The sequence below is a fragment of the Oryza brachyantha genome, chromosome 3 (assembly GCF_000231095.2).
Source record: "Oryza brachyantha chromosome 3, ObraRS2, whole genome shotgun sequence".
In the NCBI taxonomy this organism is placed as follows: domain Eukaryota; kingdom Viridiplantae; phylum Streptophyta; class Magnoliopsida; order Poales; family Poaceae; genus Oryza; species Oryza brachyantha.
The window spans coordinates 20,047,090-20,067,980 of record NC_023165.2 but is presented as its reverse complement, the minus strand read 5'-3'; the positions used below and the strand labels follow the sequence as shown (position 1 = coordinate 20,067,980).

The following is a 20,891-nucleotide window of genomic DNA, read 5'->3' as shown; positions in this document are numbered from 1 at the left end:
TATATATATATATATATATATATATATATATATATATATATATGTGTGTGTGTGTGTGTGTCTTCTCATGCGTTTAATTTGACCCCGCGTTTACATATATCTCATCTAGATATACTTCATCAGTTTCATAATATAAGTCTTTTTAGCATTTACTAAATTTATAAGGATGCTAATGAATCTAGACATATATATAAATTGCATATATTCATCAATGAATGAATTTAGACAAAGCTTGAAAGACAGTATGAAACGGAGGTAGTACGTGATAAGCTAACTAAAAGCTTTTTTATGTGTGTTTCTAAATCTCAGGTCTGAATTAAGTTAATGTACACACCATTATTTCATCCCATCCAATCTTCAAATTAAATGACATGCATGTGTGTAAGTGACGCGCCAAAGGCAGTGAAACATATGTAATCACACTGTGGTGGTGTACAGATTGACATTTAATTATGCGCGGTACCAGTTGAATTGTACGAAGTAAACCACTGTGTTAAACTGTTAATTTTACTATTTGAGGCATAACTGTACAAGAGCTGCGGTACAGTGATCAACGACCAAGCACAAGCAGGCACGCAATTTTTTACCTGATACGGGCAGATATATCCATAACGTATATATTCCCTCTGTTTCACGTTATAAAACTTTCTGCTTTATATAGATTCATCTATCTCAATATATATCTCAATGTATATGTTATATATATATATGTATAAATTCCTTAGTACATATATAAATCTGAGTCAGAAAGTCTTATAATCTAAAACGGAGGAAATACTTGTCAAAGATCAAACTAGAGATCGGAGGTTCGGAGCCAGTCCAGCCTAGAGAGCTAGAGAGGAAACGTGTAAAGACGACTATATATATATATATATATATATATATATATATATATATATATATATATATATATATATATGCTTCATCAAATTGATCTTGCATATTTTCCTTGGTTTTCGAGTTTTATAGAGGTAAATTTGGTCTATCCAAATAGTTCATGGCTAATTGGTACTTTTGCATATAACATATAGGTTGTGTTATTTTTCAACTAAAGATAAAAGATGACCCAACCGTTATGATAGCTATTTAACGATGGAATTACCCACTACAAAGTTAAAGATTTATTTTTAAAAGATGAGATTATAAACTTATATGTAGTGTTTTTTTAATAAAATTTGCACATACGTACAACCACCAAGAAAAAGAAAATCTTAGAGTAATCTGGGGTTTAAAGAACCCAGCCTCAATCTTAACAGCTTTTGGACAAACGTAGATGATGATGTATGACAACACACCTGTATCCAGGAAGCAACGTAGTAGTAGTAGCGAGGCGAGTCGCACGCAGAGAGGCTGTGTGGGCAGTGGCTCTCACCTTTCTCCTCGTCACCATCTATAAAAGCGAGCAACAACCTCCTCCGCGCTTCCCACGCTCCCCCCTCCCAGCAGCAGAGCGAGCACGCACACAACGCTCTGGCTGACGCCGACCCAGCGTTCCACGCACCGCCGCAGCACGCACACACGGCCAGCCCGGTCGGCCGCTCGCTCGCACTTAACCCCTCCACCTCACCTAGGCTGCCGCACCCGCATGGGGGACCACCGCCACGCCGCGGGGGATCAGCTGCGGCCGCCGGAGCCGCCGCTCGACCCGCTCGAGTTCCTCTCCCGCTCCTGGAGCGCCTCCGCCGTCGACGCCGTCCCCCGCCCGCCGCGGTGCGCGCCCCCCGCGCTCGCCTCCTCGGTTGGCCCCATCGCGGAGGACGCCGCCTGCGAGGCCGCCGCCGACGACGGGGGGCCCTCCTCCTTCGCCGCGGCGGGGAGCTCTTTCTCCTTCGCCTCCGCGGCCACCTCGCACCTTATCATGGAGCGGATCCTCGCGCAGGCGGTCAGCCACCCTCCTCCTCCTCCTCCTCTCTTCTTCCTGTTCGTGTCAGCAGAACAAATCCATCGAAAAAAATGGCTGCTTTTATTTCTCTTCGATTCGTACCCGGAGATTCGTCTTCTTCCCCCTGTTTAACAAAAAAAAAGGCGTCATCTTTGGTCGTTTTTTATTGGGGATTTGGTTCATTTCGAATCAACCGAATTAGCTGCATTCTACCGCGAATCTGTCCGCGACCTCTCGATTTCTTATTCTTCAGGTTAGTTTGCCGTAGTCTCTGGGACGATTTCGTGATCTGTCTCGTCCTCTCTTTGCTGTACCTTTCCTGTACAACGCGGTACAGAAAAAAAACGCAGCATCTCTTCATGAAGAGGAAGAATTCATGGATCTTCTACCTCCCAACTCGTCCAGGCGGTTTCGTTCGATCGCTCATCGGATTCCCGTTTTCCTCGTTAATTATATCGTTTTACCTTTGACCGCATGTTTGGACAAGGAGAAACTGCCAAAGGAGAGATTTTTCTCCCAAGGGCGATGAAAGGAGGAGTTTTTTTTAATTACGCAGCTTAAGCCCCACTAATTAATGACCATGGAAAACATTTACTATCATCTGTTGTTAATTACTCTGCTTTTGTGAGAACTGATTTTTATTTGGGAAATTGCATCGAATCTTTGGCGTGAGTTTTTTTTTCCAGTCAAAAGAACCCAACTTTCTTTTGTACTACTATCAATTGATACCTGTAATATCTGTACCTGATGTCTGAAGAGTCTCGTGTTGTAACTGTCAGCAGGAAGTGGCGCCGCTCACCTCCGGCCGGCTCTCGCACAGCAGCGGCCCTCTCACCGGCGGCGGCTCCCTCACCGACAGCCCGCCGGTCTCGCCGGAGATCGATGACGCAAAGGTGCCTTCTTGTCACCTCTCTCTACACCGTACTACTGCTCCACATGTCACCTTGTGTGCTGCTCCAGCAGTTGCACAAGTACTTTGGCTGCAATTTTCAATGCCTACACTAGCATAATCTGCAGGCTTATGGTTAACTGCTACTGCTACTAGTACCAGTAGTCGATGTTTTTAAGTGATTTAATAATCACGGGAGAGGGGCAAGAACCAAGGCTCTGCTTTTACTGCCTGAGAGGCTGAGACTAGTTGAATCAAATGTGTTTGATTATTTAGGCCTTGTTTAAAAAGCCATAAAGAAATTACAGTCTTGTGCTTATTTTGTGGGAAATCAGCTTATTTTGTGGGAAATTACAGTCCTGTTTCTTTGAGCTTAAGATTATTATAATTTAGATTATTAAGTCAGATTACTGTCAGTATGAGCTGTGAATTATTTATTTTCTAAATTATTAGAGCCTAGATTAAAGAGGAAGTGAGTGGCATGGTGATTAATTTTTCACCTAATAATCTAAAAAAAACTCACATAAATGAGCTTACCAGATTATAATAAGCTAGACTCCAGGTAAAATGTCTGTTTTTTTCGGCTTTTAATAATCTAGATTATAATAATCCCAAACCGAAAGAAATAAAGCCTAAATCTTTTGTTCAGCTTTGTAACAGTTCAGTTTGTCCTCGCAAAACTGCATATTTGTTTAGCAAAATATGTCCACCTGATGTTTCTGTTCAATCCGAGGTGAAAAGTTTCTCCACATATTTTTGTGTTCAAGTGGTAGTATCACTGATTTTTTTTTTGCAAACTGTACTCCAGTAGGAGTAAACATTACTTCAATCTCTATTACCGTCGTCTCATAATAACTTTATTTTTCTTTTTTTCGTGTCCAACTTTTGACCATTTGTCTTATTTAAAAAATTATATAAAAACTTAAAAAATAAGTCACGTATAAAGTATATTTTATGTTTTATTATCTAGTAAGAATAAAAATATTAATCACAAAAATATTTCAAATAAGAAACTGAAAAACGATCAAATTTCGATATATTTCGGAACGAGACAGTAGTAAATTAGTTGGTGTAAAATATAGCAGCCGAGGTCACAAGCGTCATTTGACGAAGAAACCATCTCTTGGGAGCTGTGGGACAAAGAGACCAGCCTTGCAGCCTTCGCAGCTGTACAAAATTTTCTAGAGAGAGAACAAAAAACAAAGCTAGACAAAGAACTCGTAGGGATGCCTTTCTCCCATTCCAATAAAACACCTGACTTCTAAACCCCCCCGCTTCTTTTTCCCCACTTCTTTTGTTTTGCCCAATCCCTTTTGGTTTCTCTCCCGTAAGAGTTTGTGTTCTCTCTGCCCCCCCTACCTTGAAATCGTTTGTCATGGTCATGTCCTTTTCCGTCTCCCCACCGACAACTCCTGTATTACTACTGACCACAGTCTATCCATTCACATGGAGAATTTGTAGTACTACTATAGACAGTTCTCTTGGATGAACCTGAACCACTAATAGCTTCTTCGTTGACGATTAGTTGGGATAATTGTTAGGATATGTAAATCAATGGCTCATTTATTTTTCTTTACTGGTGATATTACTGGCAGTAGAGTACCACTAGTAGAGACTAACGTAGAAGTGTTTATTGGTTTTTGATGAAAGAAATCGTTTACTTGCCATTGAACACTGAAGTACTGAAAAATGTGGTTGCAAGTTTGGATAGTTGGGATACGCACGCTGAGAAATCTGCTTGACCTCTTTCTTGGCTTGAGGAAAGGATGCTCTTTTCCAAAATATAGGATCCTGTTGCCAATCTGTCAACAAAAGATAGCCCCTTCCCTTTTTCTTCCTTGCCCTCGATCCTCCATTGTCTTGCTTTCGTCTCTCCTGTAGTACCACACTGCCCTCCCTTTCACTGTAGCACTTGTCATGTGTCACTTCCCGTTGTTTGCTCACCTCACCGCAATAATTGAATGTTTTTCATTTAGCCCTCAGTTCTTTCAGCATTACACCTCTACAGTGTTTTACCGGGCAACTTCGCTTACTGATACAGTATGGTGCCAGAATAACATACCTATACAGTATGTCCAGTATGGTGCCACAATGATGTGCTTGGATATCCAGAGACAAAGGAATCTGTTATACAGTCAGACCACTGAGACCAGCCTAGTAATTGGCCCATCTTATCTGACAACATCTTAATCTGAAGCTTGGAAGGAATCTTTCTTACATTAATCCATGAACCATGTATTTAGATCTTTCTTATGAAGTACTAGTATTATGGCTGTTGAATGGCTCCTAGTTTTGGGTTTATTAAGGAGAAAAAAGGCCCAAGAATGCCCCCACATTGCTGCTCTGTCACATGCCCCCAAACCCAAGAGAGACAAGGCTTATGAGAGGTCAAGGCCAAAGATTTGATTAGGATAGGTAAGCCACACACAGTGGGGCACTCTAGTAATCTCCAAGATGTAAACTGTTGGTAATCAAGGGCTGTACATGCCCCTAATCCCCCTTGCACTGCTGCTAGTAATTTTTATTCTAATCCTGTGTTCTGTGACCTGCTGTCATCTAGCTCTCTGAGCAGTAGGGGCTGTGAACCTGTTGATACGATGGATTTTGTTGCTAGCCCGGTGTCTGGTAAAGAAGGTTTGATTCCCCCTACCGGTCTCAGTGCTTGTCTCTGAGCTCTGGTCTCCTGCTTGTGCAAGCAAACACTGTGCCTTGTGCAGTCTGCCCATGTCACACATCTACCCATTTCTCTCTCTGGGTGAAAAGCAGCAAGCTTGCAGGCATGCCAGTCCTTGCTGCTGCCTTTAGGTTGCGCCCTTTTTATGCATCATTAGTGTGGCTAGTTGTGCCTTTTTGGTCCCTAATCGAGTGTTATTCCTTCAGCTTTCTGATTTAGTGTAATGATGCATTCTTTTATCTGATCTATGACTAATATTGTCCTCCTGAAGAAAGCCTCTCCTTGGGCTCTCGTCCACTGCTTCATGATTGTGTCGATTGTCTTCTGTGGCTAAACATTGCTTACTGATGTGCGCTGGTGCATGGCACACTTAGCTTAATAGTTCCACATCTAATGACTTGGTGTAGGTTAGCAGGTAGCATTGTGTAAATACAGTGATTTGTACTAGCCAATGAAATGCACTGTCTTCAATAATTAGCTGTACTATGAGCTCAGGACCCACCTTAGAAATTGGCATTCGTTCTGTCAATTCAAGGTCCTGTCTTTGTTGCAATTCATTAATGTATGAAGACAGGATTTTCTTTCTGTTTAAGATACAGAGTTTGTTTTGTCTGTTCTACAATATTGGTCATGGAACTAACAACCAATTATTGGAAAATGATAGCAACATCCTATGTTCCAAGTGCTTGGTGATAAGCTTTAAAATTCTGAAATATTTCAAGAAATATGCAGTACTGCAGAGCGGCAAGCACACCGAAGCCTCAGATGTATCGAGGTGCCAACAAGACTGTTGGTCGGTGGCTCAAGGACAGAAAGGAGAAGAAGAAAGAGGAGACACGAGCGCACAATGCTCAGGTCCACGCTGCTGTTTCGGTTGCAGCCGTGGCTGCCGCGGTTGCGGCCGTGGCTGCTGCAACAGCCGCGGCCTCCGGTTCCGGTAAGGATGACCGTGCTGCCCGCACCGACATGGCGATGGCGTCTGCAGCAACGCTTGTGGCCGCGCAATGCGTCGAGGCGGCAGAGTCCATGGGCGCTGAGCGAGAGCACTTGGAAGCCGTTATTGGCTCCGCGGTGAACGTCAGGACGCCTGGAGACATTGTTACTGTCACAGCTGCTGCTGCTACTGGTTCGTCATTCCCGCCTACATGCAAGAACCATCTGTCAATCCTCATTGTCGATAACAAAATGGTTTTGTTCGATTTGCAGCATTGAGAGGTGCTGCCACATTGAAAGCGAGGGCCTTGAAGGAGGTGTGGAACATAGCGGCGGTGATCCCTGTAGAGAAGGGCACAATGGGAGGAGGGCACCATCACAAGCAGAATGCGCAGAAGCAGCACCGCAAGCTGGAGAGCAACGGCAGTAGTATAAGCGATGATCTTTCGCTCGAAGAGGAGAACAACTTCTTGGGCATCTGTAGCCAAGAACTGCTTGCACGCGGCACCGAGCTCCTCAAACGCACTCGGAAAGGTGCTATTTTGTTATCTTTACTGATCCCTGATGTTTTCTGACTAAATAAAAAGAAACCAATTACTGATGTTTCTTTTGTGATCATTCCATCTGCAGGTGCTTTGCATTGGAAGGTTGTATCAGTGTACATAAATCGAACGGGCCTGGTAAATTCTTCTGCTTTTGAATGCAGTAAACTGCGGTGGTGGTTGGTTACACAATTTTGCTTAGCTATGATAGCATTTTTACAGGTCATGCTCAAAATGAAAAGCCGGCATGTCGCTGGGACAATCACCAAGAAGAAGAAAAGTAAAGTGCCAAAACTTGCATGCCAGTAGAAACACTTCATTAGCTTTTGAGGTCTGATCCATCCATTTGTCACTGTGCAGATGTGGTGATAGATGTCTGCAAGGACGTGGTGGCATGGCCAGGCCGGCACCTGCTGGAGGACGGCGAGCACCGCCGCTACTTCGGCCTCAGGACGGCGGAGCACCGGGTGATCGAGTTCGAATGCACCAGCCAGAGGGAGTACGAGATGTGGACGAAAGGCGTGGCGCGCCTCCTCTGCATCGCCAGCGAGAGGAAGCGCGCCATGTGAGCATAACTACTAGCAAAAATGCCCGTGCGTTGCACCCCGACCAGACCAGACCAGACCAGCGTCTGGCCCGATCCATCCAACCATCTGTTTGCTAGGCTGTAGATTGGGAAGCGAGAGGCAGGCACGGCTGCATGGGCCTGAGGTGCACATACCTTCTTGTCCCACCGGGAATTATGTAGCTAGGGGCTCCTTCTTCCTCCTGTTGCTGTTAGGGCAGGAAAAGAATTTGAATTAAAGCTGGGCAGGCTGTGTGTTGTGAGCATGTGGGGAGTGCAACGCATGGGGTGCCATCCCTCTGAAAAATCCTCTGGTGGTGTAGGAAGAAGAGCCAAGGGAGGAGCTTTCTCTGCTCTTTCTCTTTTGCCAATTATTCTGCATAAAAATCATGTAAGTTTTGCTTCTTCTTTTTTTTCCCTCTCTCTCTCTCTATCTCATTTTGGGGGTGTGGCTATAGTAGTATACAGACATATGTCTATCTGGAGCAGTGGCAGGATAAGAGAAATGGTTTCTTCTGTTAGTGAGTAACCGAGTATTTTCAGTGAAGCACCTGTCTCATTACTTCCCTTCCTGATTGCCCATTCTGTTCATGTGTTACATATTGTTTGATAAAGCATCTACAATTTGCTTGTTCCTGTTGCTGATAAACAAGATCCAGCTATGTAAGTACTGGGTGCCTCTTGATGATTGGTCCCTAAAGCACTGTTACTAGTTGTGACAGTTGTAGTGTTCCGGTGAGCAAAGCTAATAATATAGCCAACAAGCTGTCTATAAGATTTCTTATAGATAATTCTTAGTCTATTCATATACTAGTTAGTTCTTTATCATTAATGTATGACTCATATGTTACTCTCACAGAATTTTTTGTTCTTATGCCCGAGCTGACTACAAACTTGCAACCTATTTACACCCTCTCTCATCTTCTCTCTTCTTCGCATAAGTATTTATAGTAGTAAGTAGAATCTTTGACGGAAAGCAAAAGCTGCCATTGTTCCTTCAACATCATCTGCACCTCTTGCCTAGCAAGATGAGGTCAGGCCCAGTAAAAATGTGTCTCATGAATTCCTTGGGGCCCATTGTCTGCTCTGTACTCAGATGATTTTGTTGGGGAAGCGTGCATCTTTTGTGTTTGTTTCCAAATGCAATGCAGGTGAGAAACAACTTTGATTTAACTTAATCCTTCTCGTTTCAAATAGACATAAGTAGTTCAGAGTATCTTTACGGTGCTCTCTCCTAGCGTAGCATTCTCCTCATATACTGTCGCCAGTTGAAAATTTTCAACTATTGATATTGATTTATAGTTGTACTACTTAAAAAAAACATTTTACTATATGCGACAGTATTAGATACTCCATGATATATTATTGAATTAGAAAAGACGATCAGTTCTAATTGCTAATCCCTTAGTTCCACAAAGAGTGCATTTTGTACCATTCGTCTTATTTATAAAGTTTTATAATTAATATTTTTTTATTAGATGATAAAACATGAATAATCTTTTTAAAAAATCATAAACTTTTTCAAATAAAACAAATGACCAAATGTTGGACACGGAAATTTATAAATATAATTATATTAGGACAGGGTAGTAGCAGAGAGCATTATAAAAACACCTCAAGTTCTTTTAGCTTGTATACAAGGTAACTGATAGACCAGCCCAGATATGTGTGTTACTGTTCATTTAGAGGTTTTTTTAGATTGAAGGAAATTCACATGAATTATAGAGGATTCCAGTTCTTTGGAGTTTTTCCAACAGGTGTTGTTTGGAACAAAAGATTTGCGTATGCTAAATTCCTATGGATTTGTATTCTATGACTCAATTTCATAGGAATTTTTCCAATGGGCTTACATCTCGTTTTAATTTTTCCTATAAGAGGTGAATGAACCTTCTGTTTGTCTCTTTTCTCTTTCTTGAAGCCACCGAATTTCTATACAAGTCATTTATGCCCTTTGAATCAAAAGATTTGCATACGAATTTTGTAGGATTCAAATTCTAGAGAAATTTTTTCTATATAGTCCTTTTGAAACAAATGATTGAAGTTTTTCAAATTGTATGAAATTCCCAAGAAATGGCTAAATGTATGTAGATTTTAAAGGAAATTTAGTAAGAGCTCCAACACTTAAAAAAAATCATTTGAGTTCATCTCTTTCATTCGATTCATGTGGTTTTCATGCAATCCATCCAAACTACTATTCATTGTATACTTATATTTCCATCAAAATTATATGTTATTTTTATATTTCTTTATTTTCTCCAATCTTGTATTTCAAAGGAGCCCTTAACTTACATCCATACGAGTGATATATTCCCAGCTATAGACCTACTAAACTTATTTTTGAACGAAAGAAGAATCTTTTAACTTCTTTTGATCCATAATCTATCAGCCCTTCAGTTAGAGTACGCCATGCACATTGGTGTGCCAAACTGCCAATAGAGACGACCTGACTGTTCTTTTAATTTCCAATCCACGCTCGAGATTGGTGACCTAAAGATCTTTTAATCTTTCCTTTCTCCCTACTTTCCAAAACCAGAGCGAGTGAACGACGCATCCGATGCAACGCCAAAGCCATTAAATTTGGATCAAATCGCAAAAGGAAACGCATCTCCTCATCGATCTCTCTCTCTCTCTGGCAAGAAAGCTAGAGATCTCCTCCTCAATGATCACCAACGCTTGAAGATCGAACCTAGGTCATCCAAGAAAGAATCTCTCACTTTTGCTCGCTCGGGAGTACCAAACGAAAAGCTCAGTAAAAACTGTGAAAGATGAAAGTGATCGAAAAGAAAAAGAAGAACTGCCAAGAGAAAGGAGAGGAGGCCTCCTTTATCAACGAGGTTCTTGTGATCAAGGGAGATGGAGATGACTGCATGATAGGAGCAAAAGAATAGACGAGGTCTGTTCATTCTGTCGTCACTCAGATAAAAATGCTGCAAAAACTGACTGACTGGATGATTTAGCACAAGTCCGAAATTGTTTGGTGTATTTGCTCCAAATTCAAATCCAGCTCCAGGTGCTACTACTGAATTGCAGTGTACTCCCTCCGTCCTAAAATAAACCAATTTTTCACTTTTTACCTATAATTTTTGACTCTTCGTCTTATTCAAATTTTTTATGCAAATGATATTTTTGTTTTTTAGATGATAAATCATGAATAGTATACGTGTGACTAATTTTTTTCTAATTTTCTGAAAATTTTTTAAATAAGATAGATAGTCAAACGTTGGACACGAAGACAGGAGAATTGATTTTTTTTTGGACAGAGGGTATGTATAGTGTGACGTGAGATAAAGCGTAACGTACGTCTGCCATGCATACCTAGTGTAATCTCGTCGTATTCCTATTCGATTTCCTCGTGATGCGTGCGTCAAATGGGGTCAGCACTTTGGGCATTGTTGTGTTGTGCCGCTTGTCTGTTTGCCCGGCCGAATCCTTACACTTGGATGTCTTTCTTTACATGACTAAAGTTTAGTCGTTAGTTTAGTCTCTAGTCGGATGTTCGGGTAAACGTCAATCATCTTAGACTAATTCGTGAGACGAATCTAATGAGCCTAATTAATCTATAATTAGCCTATGTGATGGTACAGTAAACATTTGCTAATTATGGATTAATTAGGTTCAAAAAATTTGTCTCACGGATTAGCTCTCATTTATAAAATTAGTTTTTTTATTAGTCTATATTTAATACTTCAAATTAGTATCAAACATCCGATGTGACATAAGGCTAAAAAGTTTAGCCCTATCTAAACAACCCCTTATATCAAGTAAATACGGTACGTTGATATAAATAGATTATAGAAGTTGTCACATTATATCTATGTCAAGTTTAGAGGATAAAGAGAGGACAAATTTATAGCCAGTATTAGAATATGTTTTTAAAAATAATTTATGAGATATATATCAGATATGTATGGTGTAAAGGACATACATAGTATTATTCAAGGTTTGGAGAGATCTTGTGAGTATAATGTGCCGGGACATGAGCTCAATTAAAAAGTGCGAATGCATAAATGATCAAACACTAGTCTAACATGGTCCAACTACATTACCACAAATTTGACCAAGTTTTTATCTCACCCAACCAAACAACATAGATTGCTCATCACTGGAGGGTTTACAAAACCGCAGAGGTCTCTGAAGCCGCCGCCCGACGGAGCACAATTATCATGTTTTTGCGTGGTTTTGCGTCACAATAATCGTGCTTATGACGATAGTTGTGGTGGCTTCAGAGATGGGTTGGAGAACCCTGGTCACTGATGCAAATAAATTTGCTCAAAAAAATGATGTTTCCTAGGTTAGTATATGTATTTTCTTTCTGTGTACGCCCCTAGGATTTCATCTGATCTCTTTGTGCCTCTGATATTTGCTTGATCCTCTGTACATCCATGGTTTTTTTATTTGGATCTCTTATATACTCATTCCATTAGTTAACTATTATTTTTTGTGGAAATCGCTTTATTGTCCTTGGTATATTACTAAAAACCTAGGGGTAGTTAAGGATGAGATAAAATTCAGAGGTACAAAAGGATTGAGCAAATTCTAAGAATATGTAGGTTTCTTCACCAACTGTTTCAGATTTATTACGTAAATTGTTTGTCGCTTTATTCACCAGCACCGTATTCACAATCAGATGCCTTGACTGTACAACATACTTGCATGCCATTCATGATTATCATATCGCAGCTTGCCAGCTTGGGGGTAAGATTAGCTCAAAATCTTTCCAAGTTTGAGTATGACTCCACTTTAACTTGACTTCACTCAAAGTAATTAAGTTTAGTCCACGTTTGAATTTCGAGAATTTTCATAGAAAATCCGCAAGAAATGAGACTCCAGACGAAATGGGAAAAAAGGAGTTGCAATGAAGCCTTAAACTCACCAGCCCAATGGGCCAATGGTATGTCACGGGCCAGCCCAGAGCTGATGCAAAATTGGCCCAGAAAAGATTGGGCCTGCAGAAGTTTCGCTTAGCACAGTGAAAAAGTCGAACTTTTTCGTGAACGCAAGTTTGAACTAGGGAACCCAGTTGGCCCAGCAGGTTTTTATGTGTATCCATTTCATCCAAATTATGTCTTTTAGAGCGTGTTTCCAAAATATTTTTAATGTCAAATCGGCATAAGTTTTAGTATTTTGGCAATACATTTGTGTCTTATTTTTGTAAGGTAATTTTTGGCTTCAAATCAACAGGTTCCTAGTTTGCAAAAATACCGTATAGTGAAATTAATAATCATTTAGTAATTAGAGAGAAAAGAAAATACTACGCTTCCGTTGATCATGACATGCCATCCTTGTGCCTAGAAAATAAAACAATACCCTGTTGTTCTAAAATATAAATTATTCTCTATTCTAAAATATAAGTATTTTTAATTTATTTATAAAAAACTATGGTTGAGAAGAAAAGACTACGTGTCCGACAATAAATGAGAAATATATGGCCATGGGAGGGTAGTGATGATAAAACATGAAGTGATCGATTGAACATGTAATCCTACAAGTAGCATCAAAAATGCTTATATTATAGTATAAGATTAAAATACTAGAAATGTTTATATTTTGCAGTAGAGAGTGCATGTAAGAAGGGAGAGTTTGACCAGAAAAGCTAGATAAGAACTGTATCATGCTGCATACATGATATTGGTGAGGGGCAGAAATGTGTGTTTAATGCTCTGGATCAGGAGTCCAACCCCTTTACAAGGGCTTGTAGGCTGGAGAGTTACATTGCATTTTTAGCAAAAATATTTTAAAAAATAGTTGTCAAGTAAACGAAAAATATATGTAACTAATGACCAAAAAGCACATACTTATATCCACGTTAACAACAGGAATTCTAATTCGCGAATTTCCATGCATTTGGGTGTGTTAAGCGAACAACTTTGCCATGCGTTTTTTCCCCTTCATTTTTGGCCATTTTCGTCACTATCAGAGAAACCACGTCTGTGAAAATGTAAATCTTTGTATGAGGCCACAGCACCCATATACGAAAATTCGATTTTCACATGTGGGCGCTTAAACCGATCGTATGTAAAGAGAAAAAATCGTGAAAAAAATAAAATTCCAAAAATAAAAAACGAAAAAAAAACTAGTGCCGCCGCCCGCCAGAGCTCGTCGCAGCCGTCGCTTCCGCTCCCGTTGTCGCCGTGTCTAGCAGCATCCCAAGGTCATCAGTGTCTTGCTATCTCAATTTAATTTTTTATATGTATTGTATAATGCATCTTTAACTCATTCCATCTGTTTATAAAATTTTAATTTGATTACAAAGTCTTTCTATATGCTACTCCCTTTATTTCATAATATAAGATGTTTGACTTTTTTGTTGCAACGTTTGACCATTCGTCTTATTCAAAAATATAGTACAAATATAAAAAATAATAAGTCGTGCTTAAAATTTTTTTTTGATAATAAAGTAAGTCACAAGCAAAATAAATAATATTTTCATAATTTTTTGAATAAGAAAATAGTCAAACATTACAAAAAAAATTAATCTTACATATGAAACAGAGGGAGTACATAGAAACTTATTGAGAAGAAAGTTTCCAGTTTCCATTAGACAATTTACTATCCAGGTGCAAAGTTTATACTTGTAGAAAGTCTACTATTCACATGTGTGTATATATATACACACACTAGGGGTAACTACTCCTATACTAAGCATCTGATCCATCCCCTGAGTTTACCGGGTATTGGGTTTTATAGGAGTCACGAAAGAAATGAAAGAATCCACAACGATTTTTTCTGTTGCAATCCGGAGAAGCAGCCAGAATCGATTTTTTTTTCTGTTTTTTTATTTCGAAGACGATTTTTTCTGTTGCAATCCGGAGAAGCAGCCAACTTCGATTTTTTTCTGTTTTTATTTCGGAGAAGCGAAATCCGGAGAAGCAACAACAAAGATTTGCTATCTATCTGAATATTGCAGAAAAAAAAACAAATCATTTTGAACTGCGTGCATACATGCAATCCCGTAAGACCAGTAGGTTTGTTTGCAGCAATTAGTTTTCAACGTGGCAGAAGACAATTTCTATCTATCCGAATATTGCAGAAAAAACAAACAAATCATTTTGAACTGTATGCAATCCCGTAAGACCAGTAGGTTAGTTTGCAGCAATTAATTTTCAACGCCGGCAACGAATCATAGGCCGACTGCGTCGTCAAGCAAAATTATTTGGTGGGTGGTAGTGGAGAATATGGCTGAAAACGGAGCGAATATGGACGGATAATATATGTACCGTATTTGTTTTCATATTTTTAGGCAGATACAAAAACGGATACGAATATCTCTAATACGGAAAGAAATACGAATTATCTCGAATACGAATAAAGATCGGATATAGTCGAACACGAATACGAAAACAAATATTTCTCGGAACATACAAACCAGTCAAACCATTCGTAAAGACAAATAGCACCACATATATATAGCTAACTTAATCCAGATAGTGGTTATTTTAGGCCTCATCATAGATTAAACACGTTACATTTAGTTTCATGGGTAACAAATAAGTGACATAAGTTCATCCCATAGCATATAATGAGTTCAACAAATACTAATAGTCTAATAGCACAAAAACAATTTGTAGTAAATTGATTGATGCCTTGATGGGCTAGACCTGGAATCAAGCGGGCTGAACTGATTTTAGGTGTTTGCGGATATCCGCTCATTACAAACTGTGGATATCCGTCGGAATATCCGTATCCGTCGGAAACTGTCATACCGTATTCGTATTTGTATCCGAAGAAAATTATGCGTATTCGTATCCGTATTCGAATTATCCGGGAAATATCTGCTCCAAGCTACCTCCGTATCCTTTTTTTCTGGAACAGACGGAAACTATCTGCTCCGTTTTCAGCCCTAGTGGAGAATGATGCAGCAAAAACCAGCAGTGCAAGGAGTCGAAACATGGGAGAAAGGTAAACCCATGTCAATTTTTCCGATGGATAGGTAATTGCGTACATCCACTTTCTCTTAATTAATGGAATGTGGTGTCGATGTCCCTAACAGAACTATTTTTTCTGCAGAAATGAGAACTGAAACATCAAAGTGGTCAGGGTTTGGAGGATGAAGTTGCCGAACCCTTAGAAATGTAATTAAATTCTTGCACCTTCTCGTAATTAATGGTTTATGGTACTGTTGGCTCTAAAAGAACTATACATGCTGTGGTTCTAAGGGTTTCTGCTAATTGTTAGAGCAGAAAAAACTATTAAGATGTTTCTGTTTCCGTGCTGAAATTTTTGAAATGTTGAGAAACGTCTGGCAATTGCTATTCTGACAAAATAATAATCAGTTCTGGAACTGTCTGTGCTTTCATCTCTGCATGAAACAAACATGTACAACAATATTCAGGGATGTAATATAGGTTTGTACCAACTAGCTACTGTCAAGTGGTAGTTGGTGTACTTAGAGCAGAAATAGTTTTTGACAGAAAATGCTTGTTTCTGCTAATTGCATGGAGCAGAAATAAGATTGTTCTAGTTGTGATAGAAGAACATATGTTTGTTACAGTACCAGAGTCTATATAAAAGTAGAAAACACCGATGGTAAGTTATTGCTGGAGCATCGCCGGCGTGAAGCCCGCGCGCGAGCGTCGAGCACGGGTTCACGCTGGCATGGGCGGAGCAGGGGGAGGGGAAGTGCAGCCGAGCAACGGTGGAGGTCGGGGAGGACAAAAAAAGGACCGAAAAAAGGAGCAGCAACGATTTTTTTCTGTTGCAATCCAAAGAAGCAGCCAACAACGAATTTTTTTCCGTTTTTCATTACGGAGAAGCAGCCAGCAGCGATCAATTCTGTTTTTCAAATCCGAAGAAACAACAACGAACTGAAACACGATTTGCTATCGCGCACTAACGATATTGGATCGAAGAATATTACAAACAAAAACCCAAACCCATTAATGGAGGGGAGTAACTACTCATGTTAGTAGTATCTCATTTTCATATATATATATATATATATAGAGTCTAGTTACGGTGAGTTGTAACTCACAGGCTCCTCCGTGAATCGGGGTTCAAAAACATATCAAATCACCTCTAAATTTCAATTTATATGGCTCACTAGATTCTTCATATCAAAATCTGGTAGTACGCAAAAAATTTTCATTTTTGGAGTTTTTTAAGTATTTTTTTGGGATTTTTAAAAGTGACTGTACTATATTAATAAAATAATCAATGGGTTATGTATCACTTTAAAAATCTTAAAAAAATACTTGAAAAACTCCAAAAATAAATTTTTTTGCGTGCTAACAGATTTTGATATGAAGAATCTAGTGAACCATATAAATCAAAATTTAGAGGTGATTTGATATGTTTTTGGATCCCGACTCACGGAGGAGCCCGTGAGTTGCAACTCACTGTAGACTCTCTCTCTATATATGTATATATATATATGTATATATATATACATACATACACACATATATATATTATCATGTTTTTATTTAATACTACATCCGTTTCATAACGTAAGATGTTTGACTTTTTTGGTTACAACGTTTAACTATTCGTCTTTAAAAATTTAGTACAAATATAAAAATGACAAGTCGTGCTTAAAGCTCTTTTGATAATAAAACAAGTCACAAGCAAAATAAATGATATTTTTATAATTTTTTGAATAAGACAAATAGTCAAACGTTATAAGAAAAAAGTCAAACATCTTAAACAGGGGGAGTATTACAAAAGTTCATGTGCAGAGAGTTAGCTGATGAAAAAACGAACTAAAGAAAATACAAGAAACAATGGTGTTGCCTCTTTTGTTTTTGCTAGTGAAATCTGAGGCCATACGTGGGAAAATACGTGCACTCATGTTCGAAGGGATGAGGAAAAGAAGGCGGGTGCTGAGATTTATCATGACGTATCCGGACTCCCTCCATTAATAATGGCATTAAATTAATTAATTGATCAAATTTCCCGCACATTGCACATTTATTTACAAAAGAACGGTATTTGCTATACAACTCCCTCCCTCTTTCTAACTGTATTTCATATATACTCCCTACGTTCCACGATGGAAGTATTTTTTTAACTAAATTTATATAAATACTAATAAATCTAGATACATATATATTAATTTATAGATAAATCTAGCTAGACAAGGACAAAAAGTCAGAAGGGACTTAGACTAGTCGTGAGTGATTTTGTATGTAAATTTGCTACATATTCGTATCTCAATTTAGCTACAGCGGCTGGATGAGAACGTAGTATACTCCATGTTAGTGTATTCTCTCCATTCCAAATTATAATAATTTTTGATGAAGATTAAAAAAGTATGAAGCTCGTGATTAGTTGAGAACAGAATGTAGATGAAAAATTAAATGGAGAATAATTGTGATTGGTTAAAATGAGAAAGTAGGTAGAAATATCTTTATTTTGGAACAAAGGATGGACGGTAGAAATAGCTTAGTTCTCAAGACAGAGTGAGTACAAGAGCCTATTTGATAGCTTGGGATTTTAATAAGCAGCCAGTGAAAATTTAGCTTTTTATAATTTGGAATAGCTGTTTTGCCCGCTGCTAGCTATTTCATTTTCTAGAGTTCTGTCCATGGGAGTCTCTGACTTCTAAAGTTGTGGGAGAAGCATCCTAATCAAGACCCAAATCTTAAGCACAAAAGGTGCATCGACCATGCTGATGTGTAGAGCGGAGGCACAAGGCAAGACCAATGGTCACTTCATTCATTTTTATATACGTAGATGGTGATTGTTTGATTTTTATATAGAAAAAACTAAATGATATATTTATAGATGGAAAATATTTATGAATAAAACTTTTATATAACTATTTTTAGCGATCTAAAAGTAAGGCTGAAAAATAAACTACGCTAAAAATCCACAAAATTAATTCTAAATTTAAGATTAAGAATTTAAATTTTGGTTTATAAAAATAGATAGAAACGAAAACACTGGGGCTACTGTGCTTGCAACGAAGGCTACCAACATTTTGTCACGTAGTTTTAGCATGCCTCGTTCACATGAAAGTATAGAAAAACTCATGAACGAACGTGCCTGCGTTTTTCTTTTCTTATTTTCTTTACAGAGATGAACATGCCTGGCATCTTGTGAGGTGTGCAGTGTGCTCAATCATCGTGTGCCCACTCCTTACATAAATAAATACTACTCCGTCCAAAAAAAAGAATTTCTGAGTTTTATAGGTCGAGTGTTTGACCATCCGTTTTATTTAAAAAAATTATTAAAAAATTTTAAAAAATTATTCACACGTAAAATACTATTCATGTTTTCTCATATAGTAGCAATAAAAATATTAATCATAAAAATTTCAAATAAGATGAAGAGTTAAAAATTTTATAAAAACTCATAAATTCGTTTATTTTGTTTATTTTAGAACACGTGGTACTCCAGAGAGCACAAGATTCCTTTCATCATCTCTCAATCATATGCTCTAATGTACGGATGGCTACAGCTGCTACACCAGTGCTACCTCCATGTGTCTACATTTATCGATATTCCCTTGCTCCAGCCGTTCTATAATTTAAATTTATTTAGTAAAGAGTGTATTTGTAGAGTATAAATTATTCCATCAATCAACTTATATTTAAATCTCTATCTATTTTATCCTTATAAACCTCTTACTTCATATATTTCTTTCTATAACTAATTTACCTCCACAGTACTAGAAATACATTTATATTGGGACTGAGTGAGTACTGCAAAGAAAATATACGGTATACTTCATATTTAGTAACTATTTATTTCTAGATTAATTAGTATAGAGTAAAGTTAAGAAAAAAGCACATAAATAATAACTGAGTCAAGGATAAGAGAGGGTTAGATGGGAAAATATTTAAATATGAATAAATGAATGTGCGATCTTAATAGAAATGGTTATATTGTAAAATAAGATTGGAATTATAGAAATATCTATAATTTGAAATTGGGTACAATCATGTGCATGGACGAACATATTTTTCTTTGTGAAAATTATGCCTTAACAAATGTTTAATGTAAACACTTCTTAGACGAAGCATTACTATATAACCGAACTCTCTTGTTTTGTGAGTGTTGTTGCATGTAGACGTATATATGGCTTAGGCTACGTTTCAGTTTCTAAGAATTTTTAGGAGAAAAGTCACATCAACATATACGGTCACATATTTAAGTATTAAACGTAGTCTAATTATAAAACAAATTTCAGATTCCACCTAAAAACCGCGAGACAAATCTTTTGAGTCTAATTAATTCGTCATTGGCATATGTTGGTTACTGTAACACTTCGACTAATCACGTACTAATTAGGCTCAAAAGATTCGTCTCACGAGTTTTTCTATAACTGTGTAATTAGTTTTTAGTGTTCAGGTATATATAATGCTTTATTTAAATGTCTAAAGATTTAATACGATGTTTTTAGGAAAAGTTTTTAGGAACTAAACTACCCTTACTAGAGATTGTTGAGATACGACAGGAGTAATAATTACCCTGATGTCACAATGTTGGCTTTGTGAGACTGGATGCCATTCTTCAATTTTCTGGTTTATCCAGTGTAATAAATCAACCTTGTAAATGTATGAATATGCTATTATTATGCCGGTGGGTTACAATCCTGATGATGTAGTAGTATTTATTTTCTAAATCATCTATAGGTCAAAGCACATTTATTATTGGATGGTCCGGCTCCATAAAGGTCATTGTTTGGCTTGTTCCGGTTTGAATTCTAACGACATATTTACAAACGAATTTATGAATAACTTTTTATATATGTGTGGTTAATGATCTGAAAGTAAAGGCTAGAAAATAAATTACAAGAAAAAACTCTAAATTTAAGGTTAAAAATTTAATTGAGTTATAAGCATAAGTGAAAAGATGAAGGTAAAAATCCACAAAAAGTTAAAACAAGTTGACAAATGTTGTTTTAGAGTTTTCCGTGCAGCAACCAAAAGGATCTTGAAAATATTACCTCCTTCATCCTTAAATTTGAAAGATTTTGAACATGCATCTGGACAACATTATATAAAAGGAGTTAAGGACAGAACGAATGATTGGTATAAAACATATGTAGGGTGTTTTGGAGGAGTCAAAATAAGTAATCAAAACATATACTCCATCCTAAATTTTAGATCATTTTTTAGTTTTTAGATATAACCTTCGACTCTTCGTCTTATTTTAAAAATACGATTAATATTTTTACTTTTATTAAATGATAAAACATGAATAATATTTTAAATGCGGCTATTTAAAAAAATAATATTTTTTAAACAAAATGGATGATCAAAGTTACATACATAAACCAAAAAATATATATTTTTTGACAGAGCGAGTATGCAAGAAATGAAGAAACAAGAAAGAGACATGGGATGCCACACCTGCAGTGTCGCTGAACTGAACCCGAACTGAAAAATTCGAAACTGAAAGCTGCAGTTGCAGGGCAGGCATCCGTCCGCCCATGGCTGCGTTGAGATTTGAGGAAGACGAGA

General features: G+C 37.9%; 1 protein-coding gene across 2 annotated transcripts; it reads left to right on the top strand.

Moving 5' to 3' along the window:
* Positions 1–1,440: 1,440 nt before the first annotated feature.
* LOC102720592 (VAN3-binding protein-like) lies at positions 1,441–8,282 on the top strand. Of its 2 annotated transcripts, none has more exons than XM_040521581.1 (7): positions 1,441–1,882; positions 2,665–2,775; positions 6,178–6,571; positions 6,652–6,912; positions 7,009–7,058; positions 7,143–7,200; positions 7,281–8,282. In XM_040521581.1, exons 1-7 carry the CDS (start codon positions 1,586–1,588, stop codon positions 7,487–7,489), a joined length of 1,380 nt encoding a protein of 459 aa, XP_040377515.1. In that variant the 5' UTR covers positions 1,441–1,585; the 3' UTR covers positions 7,490–8,282. The 2 variants fall into 2 exon arrangements, with proteins under 2 accessions (XP_040377515.1, XP_040377513.1); XM_040521579.1 differs by having other exon boundaries at positions 2,662–2,775.
* Positions 8,283–20,891: the final 12,609 nt, after the last annotated feature.